The sequence below is a fragment of the Nothoprocta perdicaria genome, unplaced genomic scaffold, assembly GCF_003342845.1.
Source record: "Nothoprocta perdicaria isolate Ctin4 unplaced genomic scaffold, notPer1 scaffold_373, whole genome shotgun sequence".
Lineage (NCBI taxonomy): Eukaryota > Metazoa > Chordata > Aves > Tinamiformes > Tinamidae > Nothoprocta > Nothoprocta perdicaria.
Window position 1 is genome coordinate 141705 of NW_020455614.1, and position 18153 is coordinate 159857.

General features: G+C 38.7%; 1 protein-coding gene across 1 annotated transcript in view; it reads left to right on the top strand.

Annotated features, from left to right (window-relative positions):
- Positions 1–18153, top strand: part of PDGFD (platelet derived growth factor D) — a 138906-nt gene that overhangs the window by 73096 nt on the left and 47657 nt on the right. The window contains exons 2-3 of the mRNA XM_026044628.1: positions 8311–8515; positions 12773–12953. Coding sequence (XP_025900413.1) covers positions 8311–8515; positions 12773–12953 — 386 coding nt within the window. The remainder of the gene's footprint in view (positions 1–8310; positions 8516–12772; positions 12954–18153) is intronic.

Consider the following 18153-nt stretch of genomic DNA (forward strand, 5'->3'; position numbering starts at 1 on the left):
TACTGACAAAAGAAGTAAAGAAATTCAAGTTACAAGCGAAAATTGGCTTGATCTGTCTTTTGAAACAACCTCTCCTTTTACAGCCTAATGCTCTAACTTACAACATTACACTAAGTAATTGATTGTCTATCTGCTACAATTTATTTAATGTAAGAAGTCTTTCCCCATTKGACCTAATTTTCTCTTTTCTTTCTTTAAAGAAATTTCTGGTCTTATTGACTCTTAGGAGTGCTTGTCTCTGAAGTCAATTCTAATACCACATCTGAAAATAAATTATCTTTTAAGATTATATTTTAGCCATACCACACTTCTGAGACAAAGATATCCTCAGATCATTAAAAAAAATGTGAAATAATGGGAGAAAAACAACAAATCAAAATGTTATCTTTGCACCAGAAGGACACAAGGAAACCCACAATAACCTACTTAATACCACTGTTTTAATAGGAAAATTTGGAGCACCTAAATTGACACGCTGTTTTTCTTTCTCCAGAAAAAAAAAAAAAAAAGAGAGAGAGAAAAAAGGGAGCCAAAGTCTGGTATTGATACTAATGTTGAGTAGCAGTTGTATCTATAATTGGTATCATAATGAGTCAGAGGGACTGCACATGTGCTCTTCAGCATTAGAATAAATTTAATATATGCTACTGTTCATGGAGGTGTCAGCACTCAATGCAAACATCTGCTTCAGTTACCAGGTTTCCATTATGTTCTCTGCAACACCAGGAAAGTCATTTTATTCTTCCTTTTTTTTTCTCACAGTTTCACAAGGTTTTATGAAATTTTGTTTGCATGATAATGGGGTTATTTGCATTGGTYTTATTCCACATCACCTGAACTACACATTCCTGGTATACACATTTCCTTCTTCATACTTAATTGTAGAATGCCAAAAGAAAAATATATTCAATTTGCTGTTGGTGTAAGAGTGCAGCAGAGAGATGCATTGTACCATTACAACCCTAGAAAGAATTGGCATTTAACAAACTTTTTACTTGTTGGCCTAGCTAGTATATACATGTTTTTTGGGGTTTTTTTTGTAGACACTTTTTCTTCAAGATGAGATATTCAGCATATTATTTCATGCAGACCAAAATCTCTATCAAGAAGCCATACAAAGGCAAATAATACAATTGACACAAAAAGCAAACATGTCACAAAGTTCAGTATCACTTTAAAAATCGGTAAGAAATGGTTTTCCCAGAGTTCACCTGGAGAACACCATTCAAGTCTCAGCAAGATAGCCACTGAGGATGACACAGGGAGTCACGGTTTTCATCTCACTGACTTCCAAACSAGCCTGTTCTTTGTTTGGGAATTTTACTGTTAGTACTATATTCGGAATCTTGTTAATATGGTGACTATTCCACAGTAGAAATATTATTAAATTAGGATAAAATAATACTTGTTACAGTGAGAAGCATGTAACAGGCTGTCTCTATGAATTATATGCCTGGACCTTCTTATGAATTGCCCACTTAATATTCTCAGGAGTGGTGTTTGCTGAGGTTCTGTTAAACAGTAGATTGAATTTGTAATGCCAAGACTCACGGGATTTCTCTGCACAGAAACACACACAGATTACTAACCATTCTGTTACAAAATGGATGATGGCTTTGAATTGAATTTTAGATTTATTTTTTTATTATTATTATTCTCTGCTACTTTCTGCAGTGGTATTCTATAACAGTATTGCTTTTTTCAACTACCTTTCAATTTTTCATTGCCTTGATTTACTCTATGTATATGATGAAGTGTATTCTTGCAAAGATCTCTGCATAGGTCTGAAATTCAGAGGGAGCTGAGTGTGTGCATGTAGGAACTGATTTTGGCCTAACACAGCATCTTTTGAGACAATGATAGCACAGGGCACACTCTGGATGAAAACTTTGATGATGATTTGAGTTTCTTTTATGCTGTTCATAAAAAGAAGGCAACAGTTGACAAGAGAAAGAACAAATACCTTGAGCTTATTTGAAGTACAATGGCAAAACAACCAGACTAACGATCTTTCATCAGCTCCAGTTGGCTTTTGGTACACTTCTTAATTACTTAGCTGTGAGCTGGCACATAATGCATGGGTGGTGTTCAAACGCTGCTAGTGTATTTAGCAAATTCTTGGTCCAGCAAATTCCTTAAGTATGTACTTAACTAAGCAGGTATGTGGTCTCCTTGAAGTCATATGGACCCCTCATATATAAAGTTGAGCATAACCTGAGGTAATATTTTGGATTGTCTCAGTTGGCCCGATACACTCTTAGGCATTCTTACATGAGTTCTTACATGAATTTTTACATGAATATGGCTGTTTTCTCAGCTTAATGTCACCAGTAAGAGACAATTTACAGTTTTTAGCTTGGTCAAGGGTGTGCTCTTCCTGTGTCATTTATAGTGATTCCAATCCTTTTTTTCCATAAGATGTTCACATACTTGTGCAGGGCAGTTCTAAATTCTTGAAGATCTGTTGTGCGATTTCATTAGGTGCTGTATGTTAGGCCTTAAAAAGGCAATGATTTCTAAGATGCATACTACTATACAGCAATATTTTCTTCCTTGGGAATGAGATATGTAACATTGTGGTTATGGGTAAGGATTCATTTTATTGTCTATATTAACTAATAATATTTCTAACAAGGTACATGGACTTACAAGTTTATATCTTTCCAGCACGCCATGACCAACTATGAAATACTCTATTTCAACCATGAAGACCATCATCTGATTTACACATAACCTTATGGATCACTGATAAAGTTTCTTTGTATTTCAGAAGCATGAGAGAATAAAAAAGCAAATTATTATCTGAGATAAAGCTTGTTTGGCATGCATGTCCCCAAGATGAACTGATTTGTGGCCTGAATTCAAAAATGTTTTACTGTTATTTGCTTCTTACTCTGTGGATTCAGCTATTTAGATCAGGCTAATTTTCAACCAACAGAACTGAAGAGCTATTATTCTCCCTGAAGGTTATCTCATTTGTTTAAAAACTGGTGGCAAACCATTGACCACTATATTTGTTTCAGAGAGTAGCAGTGGGGRAGGTGAGCATATCTGGAAAACTCCCATATGCAAACTCCCGAGTTTCTTTCCTGAAAGAAAACAAATACTTTTGAAATACTTTTGAAACGAACTTCATGTGCTTTCCAGCATTCATCTCCCGAAAAACAGAGGCTAAATAGAAGCTGCTATAGAATAGAAGCTAAAATAGAGGAATAGGTCATCATCCTACCTTCTGTGAGGTTTAAGATGTTCTATTTCTTGTCATGATTCATGTCACAATATAGTATTTTTTAACCTCTACCTTTGAGTCAGATTTGGTTGAAGTTGGCCAACAGCTTCTACAAGTATGTTGGAAAGAAAAACAGAAGCAAACATATACACAGAACAACAGCTTAGAAAGTGAGGCAAAAAAATTTTAGAAACATTAGAAAAGTCAAATAAATATTCCACAGTATTGGGTTGGTTTTTAAACAAGCTCAATCGTTGAATTCCTCCTGAAGTAGCTGACACTTACAGACTCTCCTTGCTCCCTGGATGGCCAAGAACAGATGGCAGATTAGCTGTTATCAAGTAGTAATTGTATTTGGTTTTGTTTTGATTTTAAGTGAAGGAATTCATTCTCTGTTGAAGGATAATAATAAAAGCAAACTTCTTTCTGTAGCTGATATGTCATGTTTGGGATCTGTTTTAACAAGAATGTGTCAATATATTGCAAAAGCTTAAAAGGAAATGCAGGCATCCAGAGCAAATAAAGGACTAAAGTTGTGTTTCTGAATCTTACTGCTCATGTAGCGTGACATGAGGAAAGTGTGTCCTTGCTGCAAAAGTAAAACATCAGATGTGTTGGCCACCCGCATTAGGGAAAGTCTTCAGACAAGACTGTTCCCTGAGTTTTGAACTGAACTTCCCCCTGTGTTTCACACTCAGCTGCTCTCCATATAGGGGGAGGAACACAAGCCTGTCTAAAAACTCAGCTATTTTTTAGCACTTAAGTGGGAACTCCTCTGCCTTGGACAGCTGGACTGTCTTGTACAACACTGTGTTTAAAATTAGTGTTTGGGTGAGAATTAAGATGGGAAAAATGGGAGATTAGTTCTGATAAATAAAATATAGAGCAAGCTGCTTCCATGTTAGTGTAGTCCCTCTGCTGGGGATTGCCTCCGTGAGAAGGATGTCTCCCCGCCTGCTTCTCACTCGCTTTTCTTAATAGCTCTCCCCACAGTCCTGCATGTGCAAGGACTGTGCATATCTTGCAGCTTCTGCCTCCCAGAATATCTTCCTTGTTTGTATTGCTTAAATAGCCTCTGCTTTTGCCGTATGACTTAACGCTTTGTTTTATTCGTTGTGAAATGATTTTATATGCTTTTTAGTAAATGTGACAGGCAGTGTATTACCCCCTGTCATCTTTTATTTACTCCCATAAAGCATTTTGGAATACAGTTAGTACATGACATTGAGGACACTGTATAATACTGCATCATATTGCATTACAAGACAGGACAGTTCAGTGCTTTGAAAGAGGGTGATGCAGCCTCCTCCTTTGCTTATATCTTYTCTGAAGTGCCTTTTTCCTGTCTTTCTCCATGGCCAGTATTTGGTTTCCACAAGTTCCCACAAAGTATCTGCTGAGGATAATGCTTTTCTGCTTGGAAAGGTCTTGTCATTTTAGTTTCACATCTCACTTGCTCCAAGAACTACAGGAGCTGCTCAAATCACCTCAAGCTGTTTCTTAGATGCCTGGTGATTCATAAGGGGCCCACCTCCAGATGCTGAGTTTGCGCTGACTGTGCGCCTATGTCTAACTCAGTGATCTCGCCAAAACTGCACTTGAAAATCACATTAGAAACCTCTAGTGCTCTGGGTTCCAGACCTGGCATTCAATAACCCATCACTTCATATAGTAATGTTGGACTGAACGAAGATTGAATGTGGGGAGAGAGGTAAGAGGGAAAAGGACTGTTACAGAGCTCTTGAAAAGTCTGGTGAGGGTTATGATGACTTTGCATTTTATCCTATATGTGAAGAGTTATAGAAACAATATTATCAACTGTCTTTCTTATCTGTATATCAACAGTCTTATCAGCTGGAGTTTCTTCCAGTACAGAAAAGTGAAATCTTCATACTGTAATATTTTTATGTCTCCTATTTTACTATATTAAAAATTCCGCCCCCTTGCTACTTTCAAACTTTCCTTGTATAACAAGTTACTGCAAAATTACCATATTTGCCATGACAGAGAGTAAGCTTTTTGACATGTGCAGTTTTATTTCTGCATTTACCTGATCAGCTTGGATATGGCAGAGCTCTGCCAGACATTACATTTCAGTGCTGATCTAGTCAACTGTGGTCGACTTGCTGGCAGAACATCCCRATATGAATGACTCACATTTTAAGTTAATGAAAAACTGCAGTGGAGCCTATTTCCTTGGATTACAAGCATGCTAGTAATATACCCTCTCTACTGGTATGCTGAGTAAATCATACAGACTTTTTGTTTTGAGGTGTATAAATGAGGACACTTAAAAATACTGTTTCTAGCACACTAGTTTTGGCAGCTAAGAATTCCAGAGTAAAATCTATACTGTTTGGAAAAAGGGAATGTTTCAAGTATGAATCGTGATGAACTGCAGAGTGAAATGTGTGCTGATAATGGGAGAACTGCAAGAGGCTGATGTTCAAGAAGGAAAAGTATTTATAAGGTTCATCCTGTGTATGGGATGAATTCTGACATGTTTTAGTACAGTAACTTTTGCTCTGAATTATGTCATGGTTGCTTCATTCAGAAGTTATGAATTTGCTTCCATCAAAACTGTTTTATTTTTATCTCTTTTCCCGGACATTCTGGAATCAGTCCTATGAAATACTCTGTCCCCTTGGGTTTGCTAGGTACTTTTAGAGTTCAGAGATTCTCAGCAACTCAGTAGGATTGGCTGGACATTTTGTTTCTTTCCAGATTGGGGAAAAAAAAAWTCCAGCAGCCTTATTATTTTCTAGGGGACAATGATTATAATAAAATAAAATACAAAATATAATTGAGTATAGATGCTCCTGATGAAAACTGCAACCAAACTGATGGGTGGGATGGTCTCCATTTTCGCTGGATTGTCATTTTTCCAATGTAAAATAGCTTGGTCAAAAAAGGAACAAAACAAAACAGGCTCGTTTTGTTCTTTTTGATCTGCAGAGTCAAGGCTGTATTTACTTAGAAAGGCTGCATCAAGAAATGTAGTTTGGGACATTTCATCTTAAAAGAAAGGTTCTTAGAAGATAAAAGTCTGGGTTCCCTATAAAAAAACTATCCCCAAAGATCTATTTGTGAAATCTTTTTAAGTTTCAGGGTTTTTGGAAACTAGAATTATTACCTTGTCAGAAGAGTACAATGAACTGTTGACACACTGCTGTGCTGTGCTTACAGCCTGGTGCAGAGAAATATTTACAGCCAGGAACAAGTGGAAAGCAACCTGAAAAATAAATACACTTTCCATGAAGTTTGTGCCATTTCTCTTAGTTGCTGTTTTCTATGAACCTTTACTAAATAAATAAATAGTTTTTATCTAGAGAGCTTAGTAGGCTTCAGTGAAACATTAGATTTTATTTTAAACGACAAGCCTTTGATTATGGTGTGACAGATGGTTGTCCCAGTCACTTCATTTTCTCATTGCTTTGTGCTTCTGACAAATTATGGGGCCATAGTTCTGAAGTTCTGTGGGATGTTTTGGTGGGAGAGGCTTTCATTCATAGTTGCTTAGGAAAAGGGCATAGAAATTCTGTATTTTCTGCTCTTTATGCAGTCAGTTCAGGAGAAGGCGCCAGTTCTGAAGTTCTGTGGATTGCAGTGGAAATTAAGGTTGACCTGACCTTGGACACAGTGATGATCAGGGTGATGATCAGTTTAAGATCAAAACACTAGAGCTTAGGTGTCTATTCGAAAGCTAGCACCTGATTTCTCATCAGTCAGTGGAGATTCAGTCAATACAGTTGGGTAGCTGAGTCAAGACCTCTCTTGCAGCGTAGGCCACACTCTATTGAGGAGTGGCTCAGTATGCCACACAGAGAGGACCACATGAGACAACACAGCTGATATGGGGCTTATGCCTGGGCTGGACCCTATTCTCTTCTGGAGGAGAAGGAGGGGCAGCTGAAGACCAGACAGAAAACAGTTGAATTTATTAAAATGCTGTTGGGTATTTATCTCCCAGTGGGCAGCTGCACCAAGTCCTACAACTTCACACATTACAAGGGGAACTTACTAGCCATCTAGCAGCTATCTTACACGTGGAGCCCTACATTAAAATGTTATAACTGGGAGCTGAAGGCCACCAGAGCTGCATGTTGCCTTGAATTCTTTTTCATCTCCAAAATTTCACCACACTGAAAGTGCCAATGTGCTAAAAACTAGTTTTTTTGGAAGTCATTTGGGTGCCAAATTCYACTCTCAGTAACAGATGGGCAATCCAAGTGCATGTTGCAACTGAGAAAACATTTGACTTTTAGAGGGAGAGGTCTTCACTGGGAGAATTGCCACGGTTGCTGTTTTCCTTGGAGCTTGGGATTTACAGCAGCTGGGGCCTTACCTCGGTACAAGTAAACTTTGGGAGCAATTGAGTATTTGCGCAGGCAGAWGATGTGGAATTCTAATTAAGTGAGGACTTTGCCGTTCCTCTTGATATTTTTATTCAATAAAAATGGTTGGTGGGCCAGATTCTGATTTCAGTTACATGAGTTTAAGTTTAGATTAACAATTTTTATAAATGATCCATTGACAGTAAAAGATTAATACAGTATAAATGAAATCAAAGTGTGAACTGACCCTGTGAGAGGAAATGCTTAAGCACAATAAGCACACGTAGACCTGCACATAAATCCCTGTAGCCCTGTTATTGCTGCTTTCTTCCCAAGGGCATCTCTCCCTGGAGGACAACATTGGGGAAGTGGGGTTGTGTACTGTCTTACTTTACTCTTTCTCACGTCATTGTTTTCATGGTTCACACTTCCATTAAGGTTTAAAATCTGTATTAAAATCAAAATGATGAGAGAGAAATTATGTAATTGAGAGATGTAAAAGTAATGATATGCTTATTATAAAATAAAGGATATGTACAAAGAGCTGTTCTTATTTTATAAATGGGGGTTGAATTAATAGAAAATATTTATATATRTGCTTTTTATTTAACATTAACTGCTCCTAAACCCTACTTTTTATTGACTTTAAATGCAAGTAATTCGTGCTGTGTTATAAACTGTTGTGTTTTTTTGCCTTCCTGTAACTGGAGCAACATACTAATTTCTACAAGTTGTGACTACTAACAGAGAGCAATCACCTCACAGACTTGTACCGGAAAGAAGAGATCATCAGCGTGGCAGGAAACGGCTGCCTCCACAGCCCGCGCTTCCCAAGCAGCTACCCCCGAAACCTGCTGCTCACCTGGCGGCTGCACTCGCCCGAGAGCACGCGCATCCAGCTGGCCTTCGACAACCAGTTCGGACTGGAGGAGCCCGAGAATGATATCTGCCGGTGAGTGCACGGACACGCTGTGCGGCAGCTCGCAAAGGGCTCCCCCGAGGAGCCCGTCCTCGCTTTGCAAAATGGCCTGTGGTTTTTTAAATAAACCAAGTTATGCTGGACTAGGAGCAGTTTTGGTGGGTTTCAGCCCTTATGTAGTATTTTAAGTGCAAAGCGCTTGTACACTTCTTGCCTCAAAACTGTCTGCCTAACAACTCTGGTACTACTTAAGTAAGATTTTGTCCTTTGTCACTTCTGTCAGATTTCAAACAGGCACAAAAAAATACTTTTTTTTTTTTTTTTTTTTTTTCAGAAGGCATAAGGCGCTGGAAGATAGGTATGTGTGAATTTGGCAGTGCTCAGCTCTTCAAATTAGTTGTTTGTCTTTAATGTTACCCCTTGCTGGCACAGTTTCTTTTAAAACCCTTAAATATAGATTCACAAACATTGGTGTATTTTCAGCATACTCATACCAAAACAGAGTGAACATTAGTATCATCTGGCAGTTTCAGCTTCCCCTTTCGAGCAGAAGCAGCCATAATTCCCGTCAAGCTGGCTGATTAACCCAGGGGGATAGCTGCATTTGCAGCACACAGCTGAACATCGCCAGCCGTTACTAACAGTATAAAGCCATGTTTTATTTTTTGTTTTGTTTACACTGCTCTTGCTCAGCTATCTGATCCGTGGGGCAGAGCAGGCTCACAGTCCACACGTGTTCACCGAGAGCCAGGGTTCTCGGCGCTGTTTGCATGCAAAGCTCAAGTCTCGGCTTCCCCTCAGCCCCGTCAGGTTGTTACTCCCTGCTTTATCAATGCAGAGAACTACATTGCTAGGATTTCTGCACACCCTCCAGTTTACCTTACCATCTTTGTCTATTAATTGGCATTTATAGGGTGTGGCAACTCTGCAGGGTTCTTACAGGGATTTTTTTTCTTTTTTTTCTGCCTTACCAATAAAGAGAGAGAACCATTTCTTCAAGATTCTTTTCCATTTAATAATAAAAGAATGCAGCCTGAAACTGGCTCTCCTTCCCTACATGTTTATTGTCTTGGCAGCGTCTGCTCTGCTCTGGTGCTGCTGGTCTGAGATCAACAGCAGTTTAAGTAACAACAGTTACCTTCCAGTGCCACAAACACTTCTCCAGATTGAGAGTCTAATGCATACAGAAGCGGCCTGTTAATATTTACATAGAGGATAAACTATGGCTGACCTTAAATCATTTCAACCTTGAAACACAAGGCTAATTTACTGTGGAAAATGAGACCAAGTATGCTCTTCTAAGTGCCGTTAAAGGTGGTGACATGGTGAGGGGAAGTCAAGTCATTATCGACATGCTGGATTTTGACCATCTTGGAAAGCAGTCTGCCTGCTTTTTTCCAGCACAACTAATTTATAATGCAGAGAGAAGCAAAGACCTTCTATAGTCTATAGTGTCTATAAAAGCTGGAAAAATACCACATTCTTTCCTGAAATAGAATTTTCCCTGGAGTTACTGGAGGATTTTTATTTGCATAGTATTGTTTCCAGAGTGAGGAATTTCTCATGGAGACAGCTTGTAATGGTTTTGAGATTGCTAAGTACTGTACAGTACTGTGAGATTTTTTTTAAATATGATATGTTGATAGGTTTTTCAAAAGTGGGTACTTTCTTTAACTTTATACTCTAACAGTCTCTCTGGTACTGCTTTAGAGAGACAGAGCCTCTACAGCATTGCTTCCTTTTGGCCTTATATTTTCTTCCACAAACATCCTAATGTTTTCTTTCAAATTTTCATTAATGCTAATTATTGCAATTTGCATACTATTAGGACTGAACTGATTGAAATTCAGACTGAGGAATTAAAAAAAAATATTTTTACCAGAGCTGTTTCAGAAGGATGGGAAATATTTAAGGTTTTACAAATTTTTCTAGTTGTACTATTAGCACTTCCAAAGGCACTTGATAAAAGATAATTCTGAAAAGCAATTAAATTACCCAGCTTCTGAGGTTCTTTGGATGTGCAGAAACAACTGAGATTACATTTACATCCATGATCTTTGCAGCAAAGCCACTGCTTTGGAAAGCAGAAAAGCTTTCTCTAAAGTCAATAGATTTGCACCAGTTTTGCTAGCAGGTAGTCTGGCTCCTGACCTCAGGAAGTGTAGGCCAGACAGGTAATTTTCACTAAAGCGTACAAGGTCATGCCGAGTCTTCCGCTGAAAATTTTACAGTTTCTCATCTTACAGGAAGTGTTAACAGCCAAAGACCGGGCACTCTCAGCGTCCACGTTACCTGCACCGGCTTCAGGCAGCCTGAGGGTCTCTGAGCAGAGATCATCCTCGAGCACAGCCTCAAAGCTGCACACAGAATCACAGAAAGGTTGAGGTTGGAAGGGACCTCTAGAGACCACACAGTCCAACCCCTCTGCTCCAGCAGGGACACCCAGAGCACGGGGCACAGGGTGGCAGCCAGGCGGGTTGGGAAGATCTCCAGAGAAGGAGACTCCACAGCCTCCCTGGGCAGYCTCTTYCAGGGCTCTGTCACCCTCACAGTCAAGCTTGTCCCCAGGACACCAAGGACAGGGCTGTGGTGCAGCCGTAGGGGATAGCACGGGCAGCTGGGAAGCCAGAGTACCTTTGCGTGGAACAAAACATTCTTATGGCATAAAAAATGTTTGTTTCAGCAGAGTTTAGACAGATTCAGTGATTTGGTTATAGTAAATCTGTTATTTTCTGTTCTGTGTAATTTGGGGTTTGTGAGCATAAAAGCAGTAATGATGATATTTTCAAGCTGTATGGTACTTTTTTTTTTTTTTTCACACGGCTTCTCAGCAGAAAAAGAAAACCAGGTCTGTTATTTACAGAGTTCTTCAGCTCCCACAAGCAGGGTAGAGAGGCAAGCATTTGATCCACAGACCCAAGGGGATAGAGGAACTCTTTGATAACACATTTCTAGTAAGAATCAGTTAACAATATTAAATGCGCTTCTTGGAGCAGTGCATGCTTTGATAATAACAACCTTTCCAGAGTAAAGACCTCCAAAGTTTTAAGGCTTAACTGTACTGTGAACTTCCTGCGTTTCTCATTCTCCTGTCTATGCACTTCTGCTCATCTTGTCATCAGCTCTCCCTCCCCAGCTGCAATCAACACCAAGGAAATTCCATAAATGACACGAGCTGGTGAATATATAGTGGCAATCAGCACTGTTGTTGTGTGGCTCTTCAGGTCCTTTCGTATCCAGTGGATGAAGTCCGGATAGAGCTGATGTTTAGGCTCAGGGGCTGTGATATATTTACCTGACAGCAAGCAAAGGTGTGACCTTGCACAGGGAAAGAAACGCTGCTGCCTTTGCCACCACAGAATGACACATCTGTTGTCTTTCCTTTGGTGATAGTACCCGAGCAAACAGAGTGCAAAGGCTGAAACAAATTTTTCAAAATTTGAAAAGCCTGAAACACGCTTTTCCAAATGATCTAACTGGAACATCATGCCACCTACCAAGTGTATTCTGGTYCCTGGCTTCTAAAGATGTCTTGTTGCAGGAAGCCCTTTCTCCATGAAATTCTGAGTATGCCGAGCTTAGCGCTCTCCTTGCAGCCAGTCGGCATGGTGGATGGGCAGCGCAGGGGCTGGCCCCCGGGTGCAGGACAGGCCCCTCATGAGCGGGGACGGTGACCAGCACAGGGAGCCTCAGCAACCAGCACCTCCTCGGGCGCATGCTCAACCCCTGGCCGTCATGGCAGGGCCTCTTGTCAGCAACGGGGTGTGAGAGGCAGGGGCAGTGACTGCTTCTGGGGATCCTAAAGGGCACCTACAGGAGCACCTACTCTCCTTACCCTACATGGTCTCCTGTTGCAGCCGTGGCAGCAGCCTTGCTCCTGCTCCGTGCGGAAGGAAGGAGCCAGAGGTGGCTGCTGCAGGGCAACTGGAGACCACCAGAAAGCCCTCAAATGCTTGTGGCTGCTGGGCTTGGGCAACATGCCTTAAATAATATTTTGTCTAATCTCTATTCACCACATGGAATGCCATGAGTATATTTAAAACTTTTAAGTGCCTCACATTGCCCTTTCAATATAGCAGAAAATATTGTCTGTCATGTTCCAAGAGTGAAAAAAGCAGCTGTTTGAGTATTTAGACAGTAGCTTGCAGTTTATAATGTTTTGTGCTAGGGAAGCCTATCCACCATTTGTAGTGGAGAACAGTGGACAGCTGTCTTTGTATCTCAAACTGTGTTTCTGTCTGTTTGCGACAACTTCCTGTAACCAGAGTTATCCATCAAACTGCTTCCCAGGTATGACTTTGTGGAAGTAGAAGACATATCGGAGACCAGCACAGTTATACGAGGACGATGGTGTGGACACAAGGAAGCACCTCCAAGAATAACCTCGAAAACAAATCAAATAAAGATTACCTTCAAATCCGATGACTATTTTGTGGCTAAACCTGGATTCAAGATTTGTTATTCCCTTGTGGTAAGTGACCTAGCTATGTAATGGATGAAAGATTGTAGTGTAACGAAACATCAGTACTTGAAGGCTGGATCGTGTAGCTAACTGCATTAGAGCAAAACGCTAATTGACTGAAAGAATTTTCATTCTATCAACTACATTAGTACAGATCGAAGTAGTTTAGACATCCTATCATTAAATATAAAGCCAAGTACAGGCCAAGATTTACACTAATAACATGTTTCAGCACCACTAACACTTTCTGCACTGAGGCTGCACTTGTAGTGCCTTGACAGATGCCTTAGACATAGCAAAGAAATGGCTGCTGTATAAGCTCTTCTTTTTTTGTTGTTGTTTATTTTAACTTGAGGTCAAATAAAATTACCTTCAGGGGATATGGCTGGGATTTTAAGTTAGATACAGAATAGGTTATTCTAAATACAGTGTAATTCTACATGCCCAACACTGTGCCAACATTCAGACAGTATTTTAACCTTGTATAAATATGTCTCTTTGTATATGCATTTGCATTACTGGTGTATTGTGTACAGTTTCAATGAGATGAAAAAYCTCCTGGGTTTTTATTTTGCTTTTGTCTTTAGGAAGCAGGAATGCTTATTACCCTAAGTAGATTTTGATACAAATATATATTCCTTGTATTGTCCTGAATAATATTATAATGCTTTTGGTGCAGTGTAGCTCAAAAGAGGCAGATTTTGCACTGAGGAAATGGTAAGCAGTAATTTATGGTACTGTCATCATTATGTTTGCATATCCATCAGAGTTCTCATTCCTTTTTTATCCAGTCTGCTGTTATTTAACAAGAATAAGAAAACCTGGAATAGCAATAATGTTAACGTTGTAACAGGAGAAATCTTCTGTTTGGGTCATTTCACTTCCACTTCTCGGCTTTGCATGCTGTAAAGATTGTGCTCTCTTGCTTTTGTTAGACTTCTAGTGGACTAAGGCATTGCACTTTGAATAAATCCCAAGCTTTAATTTACTTTAATTTGAAGGTAATCTACTAAGACTAAAATCAGGCTGAACAGTCTACAAAAGACCACTAGGCATAAAAATGAAACAGTGAAAAATCCTCTCTGCATTGCATTTCAGTGCTGCCATAAAACCTCTGCTGCGTTTAGGAAGCTTTATTCAAAACGACACACAGCCAGTCTGATAGTATTAGGCTTTCCGAAAATGAATGTTATCATTCAAAACAGGGCGTCCGCTGCACTAGAAAGCTCAAAAAAGCTATTGTATCTATCTGATGTCAAAACTGTGAGCAAACAGAAAATTTTACAGTCTAGCCAATATATTCACAATAATATTCTCCAAGTGCAGTTTCTAAATGACATATCCCCTTTTTTTTTCTCTCTCAAGGGAACCATGCAGGTGATTAGTGGCGCTTGCATGTCACAACAAAGGTGGGGAATGTACTTAGCTGGTTTTCAGATTCCAAACAGTCCAACCTAAAATCTGCAGTATTAATATTCAAGACAGACGGCCCTTATTTGATAGTCCCCACAGTCTCTTACAACTCCATTCCTGTAGCCGATACGCTGAACACTGCTGACCCCTGAAGGTTGAACTCATTGTGCATTTGTAGGCAGCAAACCAGGGAGCATTAATGAAGCATGCAAAACATATGGTATTTTGTACCAGATTAAATGAAAGACTTTTAAATAGTTTCCTTTATTTTATTATATTTTTTTTCTTTATAACGTTCTCTGTGACAAGGCTACTTTGGGGGCTTGCTTGGAAAATTCTGAGCAGCACGTATGCAAATCTTCGACTCTCTGTTTTTGGTGTTTAATCTTTTTTTTTTTTTTGGTTTTGTTGTTTTATTTATTTATTTTTATTTCTTATATTTGGAGTTTGGCTCTGCATGGCAGTTGTTTGTTTGTATATCAGTCTCCGACTGATAATTTTCCAAACAAAATTGAACCAAGCAGTTCACTTCGATTTATGATCAACTGCATTTTCTGAGTTTGGTGCCAGAATGACTGGGTGAAATTCTCCATTTTATGCATGCAGCCAAATGCATAAAATCACAACATTGGTTGTTGGCCCTCCAATTTAAGTGTCTTCACTGAAGTAAATTAAGTTCACTTAATTTGAGCAAATCAAGTTTTTACTTATTTCGTCACTCTCTATGAGGCATAAGTGAGGGACCAGAGAGCTTAGCAGAAATATTCTTCATTATTTTTGGGTTCTTAAGTATTTTCATTAACTTCACATTTGCAATATCACTTAAATAAACCAAAATAGATTTTTTTTTAAGAAGAAGAACACAGATTACATCCATGTCCTTGAAAGTCATGTTTGCCCTTGTGAAAGAAGACATGTAAAGTGCCAAAGTAAGACGAAGATGTTCAGTTACTCACAAAGGGGGAGTTAGAATTCAGAGTGACCGTGGAAAATTAGACTGAAAAAATATGTTGATGGTCTTTAGCTGGACAGAGCTCAAAGCTGCACAGATGTGTGGGAGTAATTAACTGCTCAAATACAAGATAAGGGACTACAGCCAAGGGAATAGATCTGTGGTGAAAACTGTGAGCATCTCAATGCAGTATTTAGCAAGTTCTGCTTGCCAAGGCTGGTTCCTGCAGTTTTTTTTTTCCTTACTTACCCTCTCCCCACCTGGGAGAATGATTTTCCTGGGGCTGGAAGCTCCCCAGTGGAGCTGACACTTCATAGGGCTGCTGCTTCTTACTGCTTATTACAGAGTGCTCTGCACAAAGCGGAGCAGGAGTCAGTAGTGTCCTTAGCTCCCTGAGGAAGGACCCTGTCACTCTGTGTGGCAGTGCACAAACAGGTGAGTACTCACAGCTGACAGCCTGTGTCTAGCAGACATTCGCATTCAAAACCCAGATCTGTAGCTATGCAGTTTTCCAGATTTACCCAAGTATACATACGGAGAAGTGGCCTCCTCAAACATCATTAAAATTGGCTGTTCCATCAGGCTTCACAGACCTGCAGCAAAACTGCTCTGGAGGAAGCCCAGGACAGCTATTATGCCTGAGTCCCACTTAGCTGCAAATTTGTTTGAAATGCTTCTTTGCCATTATCACTTAAAGTGCTTATTTCTCAAACAAATATTAATATTTTTTACATTTCTTCATTGAATTACCATAGGAACATTAATTTTAGGTGTACAAGGCACTGAGGTATCTTAATATTTTTTTCTTACATTTTATTCAATGCATGCATAGTGTTTCACAACAAACATTTCAGAAATTTTTGATGCAGGAGAAAATAAATTAAGTTTCTTATATAGTTATGAGAGGGAAGGCAGGCATTGTTAGGAGGGAGAGCCCTGAGTTACAGGCTTTGAAGTAGATAGTGTGAATATTCCAAATGGGTCAAATCTCCACTAATATGTAATTTCATTTCAGTATTGCTTTCTGTGCAGTTACTTCAACAGTACTTACTATACTAAGACTTGTAGCAAATAACTATTCATTAAGTGCTGGGAATAAGCATTAATTATTATAAGCTTTAGTAAAGTTAATTAAACCATACCGTTACAATCTTCTCTTGCCTGAAATCATTTTGTAAAATCCCCCTTTTTTTGTGAAGTGAAATTCTTTAGAATTCTTTCTAAAATCAACTGTTAACAAAATTGAACCCTGCATTTTACAAGTATCTTACCATAGCTATATGCTTACATGTTACAGTAATAAAGGTGAATGTTTTCAATTAAAATTCCCAGCTCTGCATCTAATTCCAATTTAATGAGACAACTAGAAAATGTTAAGTCCCATTTGATAAACTATTAAGTTTGTTGTAAACGACACAAATTTGCCATATACTTATAATATTAAGTTGTTATTGCCTTATTAATTGTTTTCTTAACCCTACATGAAATCCATATTTGTGAACAAATCACTATTGGAAACAACTGCTTCAAGAAAACTTGAAAATATATGATCACAAATAGTAAGGCAATAGAAAATGTGAATATATGCAACAACACATATGTACAAAAGCATAAGATTAAAAATATGCATATATATTTTTACACCTTTTTAATATATACACATACACCCATATATATGGTTTTATCTCTATTTTSTACTGAATATATGTCATGATGAGGAAGCATCACGTGGCTTTGACTATAATCTTGGTTTATCTTGGTATTGTAAACCAAAAATTATGTCCATATGGTGCTACAACTAATCCCACAACTAATGGAAATGTTCCAGTATAAAACTGTATGTTAGAACAATCAGTTCCTAAGTAATTTCTGTTTGTTTGAAATGGCATTCTTCATATGTAGGAGTCTTAAAGAAATGAAAACTTTGTGTTTTGATTCATCATGTGGAATTTTATGGTGAATTATTTTTTGCTAAACATTCTGGCCTTAGGTTACCGCTCATCAAAAAGACCATTTGTCACAAAATGAGGAAACACACTGCTAACAATGAAGTAAAATGTAAATGCTTTCCATACACACACACAAAAACTGTTGGGCAGAGGAACTTTGTTCAAACACTAGACTTAAGCTGTTAAGTTCACAAAGAAACACTGAAATCAAAGCACTATCAGAAAATTAAAACATTCTGAGTAAGAATGATCCTGAGACGTGTACTCATAGGTAAGGGKTTTTTTTCAGTGACAACTGTTCCTTTTCTTTGCAGATCTACTYGCACAAGTAATGCAACATCAGAATGGAATTTTTAAATAAGATAGTAAATACCTATCAACACTTCTTTGTAGGAGTTAACATGATAGCAAAATGATTCAGCTACCAGAATGAGTACAGATTTGTAAACACCATAAAGGACAATTAATTCTAGTCTGATCTTGTACACGTATATCACCAGCCATAGAGCTACATCTAGTTCAGCAGCTGTGTGGGTCTTTGCATCTAGGCTTTTGTTTAAACTTGTCACATCTTTCATGGAACAGAYATTTCATTTCTGTCTCCAAGACAATATAGGCTTCCTCAAAACCCATATAATATACCTCATGTGACAACAGACCTGACAATGGTCTGGCATAGATACCTTTCCCTATGGTAAAGGCATAAATACTTCTGTGCTTTTAGGTAATCCACAGAGSGAACTGGAAATTGCTGGGGGAACAAAAAGGGAGGAATGGGATGAAGACATGTCTTAATAAAATGATTGAGCATGAAATAGAACTCATGATAAAGAAGCAAGAAAATGCACATCTGGAAACTTTATCAGTTGTTCTCCTGATATTCCTTCTCTGATTT